This window comes from Benincasa hispida, chromosome 2, assembly GCF_009727055.1.
Source record: "Benincasa hispida cultivar B227 chromosome 2, ASM972705v1, whole genome shotgun sequence".
NCBI classification, from domain to species: domain Eukaryota; kingdom Viridiplantae; phylum Streptophyta; class Magnoliopsida; order Cucurbitales; family Cucurbitaceae; genus Benincasa; species Benincasa hispida.
This window is the reverse complement of record NC_052350.1, coordinates 41,397,626-41,413,666: the sequence shown is the minus strand read 5'-3', so window position 1 is coordinate 41,413,666 and position 16,041 is coordinate 41,397,626. Positions and strand designations below refer to the sequence as shown.

General features: G+C 32.8%; 1 protein-coding gene across 1 annotated transcript; it reads right to left on the bottom strand.

Moving 5' to 3' along the window:
• Window positions 1-5,423: 5,423 nt before the first annotated feature.
• On the bottom strand, window positions 5,424-10,212 carry LOC120071871 (hexokinase-3-like). Its single transcript, XM_039024280.1, has 9 exons — window positions 9,647-10,212; window positions 8,815-8,965; window positions 8,555-8,734; window positions 8,169-8,243; window positions 6,745-6,900; window positions 6,562-6,660; window positions 6,343-6,470; window positions 6,191-6,272; window positions 5,424-6,083 (listed from the first exon to the last, which is right to left on the bottom strand). Exons 1-9 carry the CDS (start codon window positions 9,919-9,921, stop codon window positions 5,691-5,693), a joined length of 1,539 nt encoding a protein of 512 aa, XP_038880208.1. The 5' UTR covers window positions 9,922-10,212; the 3' UTR covers window positions 5,424-5,690.
• Between the last annotated feature and the right edge of the window lie 5,829 nt (window positions 10,213-16,041).

Below are 16,041 nucleotides of genomic sequence, written 5' to 3'. Positions count from 1 at the left end.
TTTACAACAATTGTAACATTTACAAAGCGAGTCATACTCATAGTGTCACCAGGATAAGGTATCCAACCTTATCCATCTACTATAGACCATTTAAGTTATCACTTAAACATGATTCACCTGCATGTTTCTACATACATGTTGTTACAAGATAACCTTGGAACTTAGTTTATTGATTTCTGGTTAATGCAACTCAAAATGAAATAAAATATCACATATTTTATTAAATAAATAAGATGTTTGTATATTACAATTACAAACTATAGGACCCTACGAGATTTAGGGCATTAACCCCAACAGTAATATCGATCACAATCGTTAAAGATAGATCTCCTAGACTAGAGAAGAAAAAGAACAAAGAACAAAGAACCAAAAAGAGGAGAATGGATTAGGGAGGAGGAGGAGAAAGAAAGAAAGAAAAACAAGATGGAGGAAGGGAGAAAGAAAGCCATACCCACCTGCTAGCACACAAACGTAAGATATTTATTTTTAATATTTAACACAAGGTCCACATGAAGGTCAGGGGCACGTGCTCCCCTCAAATTATTAACTTTTGTATTTTTTAAATATAAATTGTAAGTAACAATTAAGAATATCTATTAACAAATTCGCATTGGTAACCAAAGGCCTCGTCTAGAACGTTAGTGATGAGGTATGCTAGTAGCATGCGACCAAGTTTGAATTCATCAGGTGCCATTTTTATGTTTTTTATTATTATTATTATTATCTAGGGGTGTTAAAGAATTTCGATAACCCAACCAATCAAGATTATCCAACCCAAACCGTAAGCGTTGATAATATTTTAAATATTATATGATTCTAGGATTCAGAAAAAGTCCGACTAGGTTGGCCGGACCGATTTTTTTAATTATTATGTCGTTGTTGTATATGTGTGTGTTTTTTAACTAGGGTTTCTTTCACTTCTTTCATTCAATTCATGCCGCCCACCTCCTTTACCTCCACGCACAACTCATTTTTTCTCCATCAACATTCCAATAACTTCACTTTTTTTACAAAACCCTAATCAACAATCTCTTCTTCTTCCTTTCCTCAAGTCCCCTCTCTTCGATTCTTTGATTCCATTTTCCTTTCAGCATTGAGATGTCTCTCTCTCTCGCCTATGTGTTCGTTGCATGTTGTTATTGTTATTCACAGCAAAAATGAGAGAAAATCCCAAAATATCTTGTTGCCCTTGTCTATTGATTTTTATTTTTCTGCTATATTGCTGCAAAAAACAAATTTATGGCGTTGCTTGAAATCTTGCATAACATTTATGAGTAAATTTGATCTTAGATTGAAATTAGCTTTCAATTTAACAATTTGGAATCCCTTTCTGCCTCAAGAAAGACTCACAATTGTCAAATTTCATACTTTTTTAAGAATGTAAATGTAAGTATTTATTTTGTTTTCCTTTTATCTCTTTTCTTTTATACATGCATCTCCATGCTTTTAACCAATTTGTGTTTGACCACCTCCCCCCAAATAGATGTATCTAATTGCCATCTTTGCATCCTATTGCACTTGTTCAACCTAAGATTTTATTTTTTTAAATAAATTATTTTGTAAACTAAAAAATTGGAAAACTCAACATCCACGGTCTTTCAAACGAAGATATACACTCGAAAAGTCACAATCACTCGTCAAATGGCCTATGGAGATCTACTGCCCATTCTAAAAAGGGCATGGGAAAGATTCTCCTTACATAATCTCTTTTAATATAGTAGATATATACTTTATAATATATATACAACAGCAGATCCAAATTGATGAAGATTTTCCTTACAATAATCCCTTTGCTATTGCTGGTCGACCGGGGGAAATTTGACGATTTGAATCTTCTTAAGGGTAGGAACATTGAAATAAAAATTTCTTAGATTATGAAGATGAAGGAACCCCTAAAGAACATCTGGAAATTGCTTATTTTTAATTTCTTTTGTAACTAGAGGTGGAATGTAATGGAGTTGCAACTAAAACTACTTCATATTTTTTATTTATTTTTAATTTAATTAATTTAATAAATTTACCATTTCATATATTTTATATCATATTTAGAATTTATAATTTCATTCCATACTTTCTATATCATATTTTTAGAATTTAATTTATTCATTTTTATTTTTCATAATCCGCACAAGACCCCCACATACAGACTTCTGATATTTCCAAAATTAAATCCATTCTACATTTACTAGATTCACACAATATACTACCAATAGGATCTAAATACGTTAACATAATTCATTGGTTATAACTCGAGTCGGAGACTTGCAGAGTTGTGCGATAGTAAACTCTTATGTGACTGAGCACCATTCGGGTTGGTTTTTACTCAACCCTGTGCGCTCTCATTCGCCTCCAATCTTCTACCTTAAGAGAGACTCAAATCATCAAATTCATCAATTTTCCCCAAGTCGACCCAAATATGCAGAAAGGGACTATGTAAGAGTAAATTCATTCATTCGGATCCGCCACTATACATATATATATCTCTACTATATTAAAAGAGGTTATGTAAGGAGAATCTTTCCATGCCCTTTTTTGCCCTTACATTTTTCATAAATTTCCATATCACATGTGTTGAGTGATTGCCACTTTTTCAAGTGTAGATTTTCGTTTAAAATACAATGGATGTGACTTTTCTAAATTTTAGTTTACAAAATAATTTATATATTTAAAGATAAAGTCTTAGGTTGAACAAGTTGCAATTGATGTTGACGAGATGCAAGTCTTTCGAAATGTGATGCATATAGATACCAATTAGAATAATCTATTCGGGAATGAGTGGTTACACACCGGAATTGGTGCATTGATTCTTCCAATGCATATGTGAGATGCACGTATAAAGAAAAAAAAAATAAATACTTATATTTACATTCTTAAAAAAAATACTTTCATCAAATCTAAAGTTTAGAAAAAATACAAATAAAAAATTAGTAGATTTAGTTAAATGAAAGTAGTAATTATCGTGTGAAACAATGCATCTTTTCGTGTGACTCCACAATAGAATATATAATAATATTTAATAAAATTATTTAACATATATATATCACAATACTTAATAATTAACATATTAATTTTAATATTTAATTACTAGAAAATTTAGACTTTTTCCTTAATAAAAAAGACGATAATATGATATTAAAATAAAAATTATTACATTATCTAACTTCTAAACGTTGATGGTAACTAAAAATTACAATATTTACTTTTATGTACTAAAAAAATCACAATTCAAAAAAAAATAATTTAACTTTTAGTTTTGTGTGCATTGCATGTATTTCTTGATTAGTGTATACATATAAATACGCATATGATGTATTATAATCTTTTAATTTTAAAAATATTTAGAAGTGTGGAACTAGAATGAAAAAATCTCAAAATATATATTTTACCATTTTAATATCAAGAAAGAATATTGATTCTGCCACCATCAAGAACATAGTTACTTTGGTTTATGAAAAGTAATAATAGTATAAACAAAAAAAATCTTCAGTTAAATTACAAGAGATATCTCTAAACTTTGTTCTGTCTTTTTAAAAAATATATCTCTATTCTTTCAAAAGTTTTAATATTATTTCTAATCTTTCATGATAGTATAAATCTTTATTAAATATTACATATGAAAATTGGAACCCAAGAAAAATGTGCTAGGGACTTGGAACAAAAGTGAATACACTGTGATGCACAAATTTTCATGTTCCAATTACAAATCAAATTGTAACAAATTCTTTTATTAAAGAATAGTCTTGAAACGTTTATGAAAAGTGAAAAATAATATTGCCGCTTTTTAAAAGAATGTAGAAATCTTTTTGACCAGACAAAATTGAAGTGTTATATAATATATATACAATTTAGTATAAATTTTTTATTGAAGTTCTTTTCTAAATGTGAGTTATTTGAGTATGATGTAGAAAGAAAGGAAAAGATACAGAAATCTACCTAGAAGGGAGGTAAATTGATGTTTACTATACTTTTACTGTTGTGAAGCCAAACTTTATAATGTTTCTTATCAATTAAGTTTAAGTAACAAAGCAAGTAAAGGCGAAAATTAGTCAACTGGTATAATATTTTATTCAATTTAAAGTTAAAGATTTAATTCTCTCACTCCACATATTGTCCAAAAAGACAAAAAGACAGAAAACAAAGCAAGTAAAGACTAGTAACTAAGAGGTTTTGTGGTTTGAATCTCGTACCCTGTTATACTAAAAAACAAAGCATATATAAAGTGGATTCCTCTTTTAAAAATTATTTTCAGATTTTTGTTATCTAGGTACACCTCTTGCTCTTCAAGTCTAAAAAACAAAGATAACACTGAAAATTTGCACAATCTTATTTGTTTTTCCATAAATTTTTGCTCAAAAAAATTGTGTCCATTTGACTTAATGATAGGAGATTCATAAGCAGAGAATTATCAAACAGACATTCAATTTCAATCTCAAGACTAATTTCAAAATAAAATATAACAATCAACTCCATATTCAAATCCTAAATAAAATTCAACAAAACAGATGATTGAATTCCAAAAAAAACAACAATAACACCACACAAATTTCTAAGTCATTTAACTTTGAAAGAATCTAATCAAATGTGTTCTCGGATTAAGAAACGTGGAATGCAAAACCTTCTCAAATCAAGGATAAGAGATCGTTAAGAATTCGATGAAATTGGGAGTGAAAGATTGCGATTGAAGATTAAAGATAGAGTTCTTATGAAGAGAGATGAAAAAACTCAGTGTCATAAAAAAATAATTATATTTTGCCAACTCATTTAAATTTCTATGTCATCGTATCAAATCTAAGTTAACTGCTATGTCATTAAATGACCTTAGAGACTAAAGTGCTTCGAACTAAATAGACACCAAACTCAAACTTAAAAAACAAGAAGTTGTTCTGACCAGGAAAAACATTGCATCAAAATCTTCCTTTAAAGAATCATGTACTTGAGAACTATTTAGAAGTCTTCCCTTATCTCTCTTCTAGGATTTCACTTTTAAATGTTTTATTTATTCTTTCCAACTCCTTTTGTACACAATATCATATTAAATATGAATGAAAAATCTTTCTTAAAAAATATGTTTGATAGGACCTATCAATTTTCAAACATTTGACCTTTTGATCGATGAAGTATACTCAACATCAACTAATAAACACATTTGATCTGTTCAACAAAGAACTATACTCAATATCAACTACTAAAAACACGTGAAAGCGAGACCCTGAGAGTAAGAAGCAGTGCAAAGCAAGCAAAATTTACAAGGTATTGAAACAAGGGCTAGTGAGTAGATTCCACTGCTCTCAAGTAAATTTTAGCTTTTTCAATAAACTTACCTTGCTTTAAGCTCATCTCCACGATCTGAATTAAATAAACAGCCCAAAACACATTCTCCGTTTGAAGAAACAGGCAAATCCTTCAGAGGCAAAACAGGAAGAAGAGTGGAGGAATTTTCACATTATATTTCCATGCCATTTGAAATCATGATCTGTCTTTGTACATAACTTCATATATTGCAATGAATAGCAAACAATGCAATAGAATGAAACCTTTTGAACAAAGAAAAAATATATATATGGACAGCCTTCTTTATACACATAACAAATATTGAAATGAATTGCTAAATGTACAAGCTAGGAGGAGCTATAATTTTGTGTATATATGAATACTTTTTCTATAGTCATTATAATTATGTTTGTGTGTGTTTATACCGAGTTTATGTCATTATCCACAGATACCGCATCATACGATGAATAAGAAGCTGCCAGTAGTGCTGCTCCGATACCCGAACCATCTTCTGTTGGCTTCAAAATAACATGCGGGGCAATTTCCTCTCCCAGTATTTCAACCAAAGCTTCATGTAGGTACTCTCTGAACATTGTATAGCTTGTATATAAACCTCCCTCAATTGCAACAACTGTTCGTCTAGGTTTGATGTCTGTTCTACTTCTTCCACCAGCGATTCCACTAGTCCCATCCCGCCCTATCTTCTTCAGGATGCCCACAATACCAGCAGCTGCCAAGCGAGCAGCTCTACGTGTCACAATGTCGCATATTTTCACTACTAGCTTTCGAACTTTCAATGGTATATCAGTGATCTGAGAGGATAAAAAAATCGACCAAGAAGAAGATTATTAGTGAAAACATGGTGGTGTTTAGTGAAAAGAGAGACATCAATGAAAAAAAAGATAGCTTTCAGATCCACCTCCAAGACGTCTTCAAAGATCCGTGCTACTTCTGTTAACTCTGGCGAACTATCCTCATGCATTGCAGCCATCAATGGCGTTCTGAAAATTTCATGAAATATTGACTACACCACGAAGTGAGAGAAAGAGCACGAGGGGGGAGAGAGATTACCTCAATTTGAAGGGCATCGATAATCGGGTAGAAGCAGGACCAAAAACATCAGATTCTTGTGATATCCTCAGAATCACTCTCCTCACGATATCACCAAGATACATACCCGATATCATTTTCTCAAAGCCCTACATCAAGCTCATACACAACCAAGTTAGTTCCGACATAATGAAGTAGTTCAAGATGTTCGACAACAAAACACGACCATACAGTCCATACCTGATCACTGGGATTGGGGCTATCAGCATCCAAATCAATATCATAAGTAGTTCTTGGTAAATGAGAAGACCAAAAATTTCCCCATTCCATGTTGATAACCTGGATGATTAAAAAGACGTCATTCGAGACTATGCCTTCTGGGGACTGGAAAAACACTATACAGGTTTTACTAAAGAAAAGTACCATGTTTCCAGATGTCGTAGAAAGCCCTTGGCATTTGATAATAGCATCCGTACGCTCAAGATAGCAAGCATTGGTGCCAGTGCCAATTATAACTGCAGCAACAGTGTCAGGATCTTGATAATGTCCAACAGCTAATGTTCCCACAGTGTCATTAATCTGATTCAGAAAATGGTAACACTAAACTTAGAAACTTTGTGCAGTTGTCTCATACAATCAAATTGAAACAACGAAATAACGAAACTGCATGAACATAGGTCATATTGTGAGATACAAACAGCTATTTCAAAACGCAACAGTGATCTACTCGTAACCAGGCCATCACATGAATGTGAATATATATGCACTCATCACCGGGGATGACAAAACTACATCCACACTCTTGACATCTGAAAATATAAAAAACTGTTCATATTGCGGTTTGCAATATGGACCACTCAATTTAGCAACATAATCAAATTAAATAATCTCCACTGAAGAGTAATACAACTTTATCATAGACAGATTACATATACGATTCACAACCACTCCGAACCTAGAAGTCATGTCACTGAGCATCATTTCCATTTTGGGGTATATTTTGGTCCTGCAAACTTATCCCAGCAGAAAACATGGCCACAAACAAGAATGAGCACATGCATAATTTTTTACTCGAGATGTCAAGGAATTCTTATAGCTCCATAAAAACGTTAAATCTGTTGAGGAGATGGGTAAATCTATATTTTATTTGAGGCTGAATGGTATCCAACACAGAAAGTACCAAGCATTCACATTGAAGCAAAAGCTTCTTGGTTTCAGAGTTGTATCAGGTATCAATGTGCTGCTTTTCTTTATTTAATCAAATAGTACATCCTTTCATTTATCAATGAAATGTTTTTTTATAAAATAATAATAATAACAATAAATCAAATAGTACATCCATGCACCAACTTCCTGCAATTTTATAACAAAGAAACATGCATATATAGTAAAAATGACTCTTCAGTTCTATGGAACAATACCAAAAACCGTAAATCAGGAGAAGTCTTTCTCAAAACAAGCCAATTCAAGGAAGTTGACTATGAAAGATTATTCAGACCAGCGGGATATTAAAGAAATGCTGCAGCTCCTTAACTTCCTTCTTCAGACTACTAAGAGGAACGGCATTTGTTGTCTTTACCCCATAGATAAAGAGAACTGATATAGACAATGCAACTTTCATTTACAAGAACCAAGATTTCCTTCAAAGAGTACAAAAGTACGGGCAAACGAGTGCAGACCAACCAAGAAAAAAGCAGAACACTAATAAAAATCCACATCAACCAACAGAGTTTTGGGAACAGAACACAATTCTTCATGTCAATAGCAATTGAGGCTGAAATTGAAGCCTAAAAGTGTCTTATAAACGTCATCATTTCAGCCAACTTGCTAATCAACAGAATGCTTACCAGTACTGATACACTAATATCCAATTCGATTCTATCGATGGCTTGCTGTAAAGATTCTGCAGCATCTCTTCCAACCTGAAAAGTATAACATTTTGAAAAGCCTAGTAAATAGTCAATGAAGCATATTCCCTAGCATTTGGCAATGAAATTCTGTTTGTGTATCAGTGAAAAACTGTCTACATTCCAACACTCAAGGCAATGTCAGTCCCAAATGGTGGAGTGAAGTAATATCCCCAAGATTTGATCATATATGCTTTAACAATCAAAAAGAGACCAGGGGAACCAACGCCAACAAGAACAATTTTCACTAGAAGGATTAAAGAACACTTTTTCATTTCTCACTCTAGTGGTCAAAAACAATTTCATTTAAACAGCATCAAACTAACCATGTCTTCAATGGAAAATCCTTTAGTCCATTTAATCAACACGCCTGATGAAGCAGATGTTTGTTTAACAGGAAAGGAAAATGTAAATCCAAGTTCCCTTCTTCTAGGGGCCAACTGATCAGGATCATCTGCTTTCTCCACGAACTCTTTCAGTGATGAAGCAATAAAATCAAATAGCTCCTGCAAGCAAGAAACATGGATTGGTAAAAAAACATATTAAACGAGAACTTAAATCAACAGGACAGATTTACGGTTGCCACCTTGCGTGTGCCCGTCATTAAATTTTGGGGAATTGGCTGCCGCTCCACATCATGTTTCAAACTAAGAGACCTCTGGCCACTGAGATGAACTCTCAAAACCCTAAAATTAGTACCCCCAAGATCCAGAGCATAAAATGTTCCTTTCTCGCTCCTGAAGAGGGAAAAGTGACAGAAAAGGAGAACCACCCAGTGAGAACAGCGAAAAATGCCCCCACACTGCAGCATAAACATGATAAACATATATAACTACAACGTATATTGCAGCACATCAATCAAAATAAAACTAAGAAAACTCCTTTAGAAAATATAACTAAGAAAAAAAAAACAAAAAAACTTTTGGGTATACAAAAGCAAGCAAATAAGACACATTTTATCCCAAAACGCAATCAACGATGATACGTAGCAGCAGGCAGTACAGAAAGAAAGACAGACAACTCTCACCAGTAACGCTAGAGACAGAAACCCAATTAAAAAACGTGCAAAATACAAGTAAGCAATGGCAAGAAAAAGAACGTGGTTCAGACTTGACAGAGAGAGAGAGACATCAGAAATCACAGTATCTAGACACACCAAAAGATGAAATTCAGGATTGTTGTTGAGAAAGAAAGAAGTCGAACAGTGAACAATGAGAGACCACTCATGAATCAATTTACACTAATCCAAGATCAAATCATAAAATCCAACAAGAAAGATTCAAAGAACTACAATCAAACAAATACAAAACATTGGAATCCAATAAACAAAATCCCTCCCAGGTCAACAATCAAGAAGCTAAAAAGAAACCCCCAGCATTGGAGAACAGAGTCAATAGATAAAATTGATTGGTGATTACCCATTAGGCAGATTATCAACATATGTGAGTAGCATTTTAAGCTTGGAACCACCTTCAGAAGCCAACCCAGCATGCATTTCCACAGCCATAGCATCAACCACCTGCCTCAATCTTCTCACAGGAGTATCACAAGTCGCTTCAAGCTCTTCCAAAACCCCCACCACTCTCTTCCACTTACTCCGACTCATAACTCTCCGACCTACTACCACCGTCGCCACCACACAAGCCGCCACCGCTACGCCGACCGCCACACCAAACACCAACTTCCCCCCCATCACGGCCGCCGGTGATCGACCACTCCAATTAATCCATCAAAGCACGCCTCCGTTTAAACGCCTTCTTTCTATTTATTATCCCCACAAACTCCCGCCGCTTCCACATGCACGCCGCTTTGGATCCTTCAACACCACCACCACTACCGTCGCCGATTGAATTTCACAGTACTCACTGCACCACTGCTCGCCGGAAGTCGCTCCGCCGTCGCCGGTGAGACGCCGTAACAGACGCGGTTTTTACTGAGAGAGAGAGAGAGAGAGCGATAGAGAGAGGGATTTTTGGGGGACGAGGATTGTTGGAAAGCGAACTGAGGTGGTTACTTATAGGAGAAGGAAATGACGGATTTGCCCCTGGTAAATAAGGGAAATTACGGATTCGATTATTATTTACCGTTATTAATGAGAGAAAAAAGATATTCTAAATTTTATTTTATTTTATCTTTTTTGAAAAAAAAATAATGCTTCTATATTTTTTTTTTTTTTTTTGTCGTCTGGTGAGTTTAGGATTATGAGAACAGCAGTCTATTACACCAAAACCAAATGATTGAGGGTTGTATATACATTCGTTCAATCCAATACAAAAATCTACACGATTAACAAAAAATAACAAATAACAATTGGGAATCCAAGTAAACAAAACATCCACCATTCCCCAGGCCAACCTCAACAATCTACGGTTAGTGATTGCAAGGAGTTCACGTAGGATCAATTTATTAATAAAATCTCCCTGTAATGCACTTTAGAGAAGAGAGAACAGAAGTAAAAATATGATTTAAATAAGTGTAATTTGAGTTATTGTATTATTTTACTATATACATGTAATTTAGGTCTAGAATATAAAATCTCATATTTCCAAATATTAATTTAGTTGAAAACATTTTCATTTCCAATAGTGTGTAAGAAAAACACGTTTCTAGTAAGTGCTTATGTGAGAATATTAGATTAAAAGACTTTAATAGAGACAGAAATAACAATAAAATATCCCTTTGTATCTATACTAAATTGATGGTATACATTGAATACAACAAAAATTATTCACATTTTAAAGGCCTTAATAATAATGTTCGGATGTTGGTATCTTGGTTAATTCCGCGATTGCGATGTGCTTAATTTTTGAGGCTGAATCTATGAATTTCAAATTTACCACAACACAACAATAGTTTTCACTTCTTTCTCTATTAACCTCATCCTTCAAACAAAGACCAGTATGTATACACGGCAAGGTCGCTTCAAAAAATAAAGCCCCTTAACTTTCTTCTCCACAATTATTATTTTTGAAGTCAGCATTTTCTTATTTTCGACAACTCCTCCTTTAGTCTTCCATCATATCGGAGTACACATCACATGACTTATCATAAATAGCATCAGCAATGGCACGGAAAACCTATGTACTCACCGAACTACGTCGTCATAACACTCAACTCACCATCACATATATCCATCGACAGACATCTCGAACGACCGATTTCCGCCCACGATAACCTAACACGATCATCCTTATAATTCCTTTGGATCTACCACCCAATGATTTTCACACTCACACCGTGTTCTGCGATCAGGTTATATCAGAGAGACAGCAACATACAAAGTAAAAAATAATTTCCTCTCTATATCTCCTAATAGTAAAGCACCCGACACCTAAAACACATACTATTATAAATTATATGTCACGAATGAACATTTTTTGTATTAAGCATTTTTACGTAATGGTTCTAAATGGTCAGTGATCCTCAATCCCGCACAACTCCCGCCGCTTCCACGGATTGCACGCCGCTTTGGATTCTTCAATTGACTTATTTCAATTCACTCAATCCTATCTTATCCACGAATCGCTCACTCAGGTGTTATTAATCTGTATATCTATTTATTTGAAGGATTTCTGTTGCACATCGACAACATAAGCGTGACTACCGTCTAGTACATGAACCTGAATAACAGCAAACCTCCACTAATTTCACCTGACCACCTCGGGTTGACAACACTTTTTAAATTAGAGGGTTGATGATACGTTAACTCTCACTCACTCTGTTAACAGATGCAGATGTTTATTTACTGAGATAGATATTAAGAATGAGAGAACGATTGTAAAAAGAGAGCTAGTATAAGAGAGCACGGACTAAGGCCTTGACATTTCCATTCGGGGGACGAGGATTTGTCTTCATCGTGGTGAGTGTGGCATACGAGTGTATTATTGAATATTGAGACAATTTACAGTTGAATCATGAATCCCACGGACCTTCTAAAATAGAGAAGATGGATGGAACTTTTAATGTTGTCTTGGATCCAAAATTTGTGGTACTTAGTCGAGAGTTGGAATGCATACTGAGCAAAGCCCAATGTTTCTTAAAAATGCTGCATTGAAGAGCTTGAAGATTTTTTCTTTTCCCTCTGCCTCATCCTGTGTCTCTTTATTCTATTATATTGATTGTAAAAATAAATATGTGAGAAATAATTACCTGAGCACATCTTTTCGCAATTTATTATATAGTTACTTAACTTCTCGTTATTATGAGTAGAGAGTGAATAAATTGTATATAGCTGAAGGAAGCAGAGAATTCTCTATTGTCTATATGTTGGAAATATATTTATATCTTTTATTGAAAAATTACTATATGTGTAAGTTTATGGTTGTTTCATAGCGACAAAATTTCTCCTAAATTTCTTTGTTCTCTGAAGAGAAAAAAAATAATAATAGGGATGGTTAAATGCAAATTAAAAATCATTATTAAATGATCTTTTTATGACAGAGTAATTGATAAAGCACATCTATTGCATATAGATCCACAAAAAAAATATTTCATAAATGTATACCTCAAATAATAATTGTTTCACATTATGACACATCTATATGAAAACTATTGTTATATCGTTTACAAACATAATTATATTGAACTTTTGCAACTCTCCTGATTTTTATAGTTAATCAAATTATACTGTGTAGAAATATTAGATACATAAATTATCATTAGAAAATCAATAATTAAAATTTTCATATTTTATGTAATTGGTTGGTGAAAAAAAATAATAGATATTAATTTTTCACCCTATATTTTTAAGTGATGAAAAACAGAGATCTTATGTTCTCCTTTCTCACATTTTATAATCAATAAATTGCTTAAATCCCAAGAGAAATAGCATACAGAAACCAACACCTATGCTCGATATTTTATATTTTGACTTGGAATATAGAGGTATAGTAGATGTGAGAGTCACATTTGTAATTGGATTTACTATATTTTTATTTTATCTTATATCTATTATGGGAGAAATTTTCAAGTCTCACAAAGTTAGAAATCATCTTCATTATCTATTATCTCTTCATATGTATTTTTTTAAGAAAGTCCTTTAATGATACTTATTATTAGTGATTTTAATTAAGTTACCCAATAATAACTTAGGTCCCTAGATACCATGAAAGAGATCCGTATATATTTAGGTTTTTGCCTTCTGAATTCTTGCTCTTGACACTATAATTCAATATTATCATATTCACAATTTCATATTTTTAGGGTTAAGTCCTAAGAGTATAGTGTTTTTGCTCAGGAATATGTGGCTTATGCATTGACTTTAATTTAATACATTAATCATCCAACTTTAATGGAATTAATTGATTTAAGATTTTTTCTTTAGCTCATAGTTGTAAGTTTGTATTCTCATGTTTCAAATTATTCTAATTTGAAATTACTAAATATGAACAATATAACTTCGAAAGACTCACAATAATTAATTAGGTCTATTATCAACCTCTTGAGCGTTTAGACAAGACTCGAATCAATTTGTTAATTCTTCAACATATAATTATATATAAAATAAAAATATAAAATGAGAAATGTTAATTGGTTTTTTATTAATCGAGTGACACAATTTTAAGAAAGTTTATCTCTTTAAAGCTTCTAGAGAAAAAAAAATTATTTAGGACCAATTGATATATTACTTTGTTTCGCTCTTTAGATGTATCTCTTTTAACTACATTAATGTTTCGGAATTTTATATATTAACACTTAGATGTAGTTTATTAATTAGTATTGGTTAGTGAGATGCTCTCGATGTAAGTTTTTTGTTTACATAATATTAATCTATTTATAGTAACTATTCTAATTGTGAGGAATTGTGAGAATTCAGTTTTATTTATCTATATTATTATAATATAATTTATATGAGACAACTGTTACGATAATACACTCACACAATTACACAAACACTTGAAAGAGCCAAATATTCCTAAGTTTCACCTCTCCAGAACTAATATTGAAAAAATTACATTACCCTCTCCAAACATGAGAGAGAATGTAGACCCATTATTATATGTCTTTGTGAGTGAAATGATTATAACCCTCGATCTGCTCTCCTATTACACAACACTGAAACAGAGGTTAACCCATTAGAATATACTGATTATAATCTTATATTGCACCTCAAAATTGGCACAAAATAAACCTCTATAAAAAAACAACACACAATCTAATATTTTCATTATATTACTAAACCTACCCGATGCACGGAACATATACCACAACCTCTATATGAGTGCTTGTCTACCCTGTGTATTCTACACTTTATTCTCGAATAGTATTCACTAAAACCTTAATACACCAACCACTAGAGAGTGACGGACGATTGGCTGCCGCCTCAAGCCAATTCTTCTATATTTATATTATACAGCCAATCAATAATGTTTATGAGCGTCATTGGATATTATCTCCATACTAAACAATCTCTCTCACTGTCATTGATATTCTAGCCATGATCCATTTCATGGCTTGACGATTTTCTAACCCAACATAGTGATCCAACGTGTTACGCACTAACTCCCTAAATTTCTTCGACCAACACAAAAGAACACACATATATATCACTTAATCTCGAGATTATATATAAAATATATTAGCATCACACTAGAAAATAGGTAACAACAAAACGTGTCTATTCATGATATGTGGATTGTTTGATGATACTTTTTCTACCTCCTACAATGAAACAAATAGAGATATCATTCATATATCAGTATCAAATCCACCTTGTTCGAAAAAAATCACCATGAGATATGATTCATTAAAAATCTATATCCACAACAACGGCTAATCCTTGACTTTCTAGGTCTGACGCATTATACGAGGTTGGCCAATAAACTTTCCACAAAAGACACACATAGAACCCAACACTACAGGTGAAGCGATTGATCCTCCTGGAACTTTTATATAGCACATAGAGCACCAATCATTGTACGCAACTCTCTATAATCAACATATATATGTTTCGGAGGAGGCCAGGTACTCCGATATTGCAATCACTACAACCATCACGATAGAATTTAATTCTCATAATAAATTACATCTACATCAATCAGCCAAAAAATCCCTTAAGTTGGAATGGTTTAAGATAAACACTTGAAACCAACTTTTAGAATAATGAATTTCAAGGTTTAAGGTTAATGTTCCCCTAATTTCTTCACTTTCTTTATGTTGTCGTGGCTACCATCGCCCTCTACCGGCCACGTCTGATGACTACCACCAAAAACCTATCTGACGATCATTACTAGTGAAAACTAGGTGACTACCATCAATAAACCATTTTTCAGCAACTACCGTCGATGACCACCTCCCGGTCAAACTGCCCCAGTGGCCGGCCAACTTCGACAAACAACCCACAAGCCAACTCCTGCCACCACTTTCAGCAACGGCCATTAGCAATCTCTACCTACCACCTCCAGTGACAAAACCCAAACAATCAACTTCAATGACCATTATTTTAAATTATTAGTTCATTGTATTCTTATGGTCGTTGTAATTTTGACATTAATTAAAATATTTAGTAGATGATCAACAAAACAAACTTTGTAACTACACTTTTGAGGAAGAGTTTCCAAAAACACATGTGTGTTTTTTTTAAAGGAGTTCTTATCAAAAGTGTTTAAATGAAAAAGAAAATTTTTAAGACATTTTTTTTTCTAAGTCATTCCAACCAGGTCTACATCGATCGAATATTAGGGTGAAAAAATTAATGATAAAATAACGATAAGGACTAATATATATATATATATTTTATATTATATATATATATATATATATATATATATATTATATATATATACTATATATAGTATAATTTAAAATCAAAATA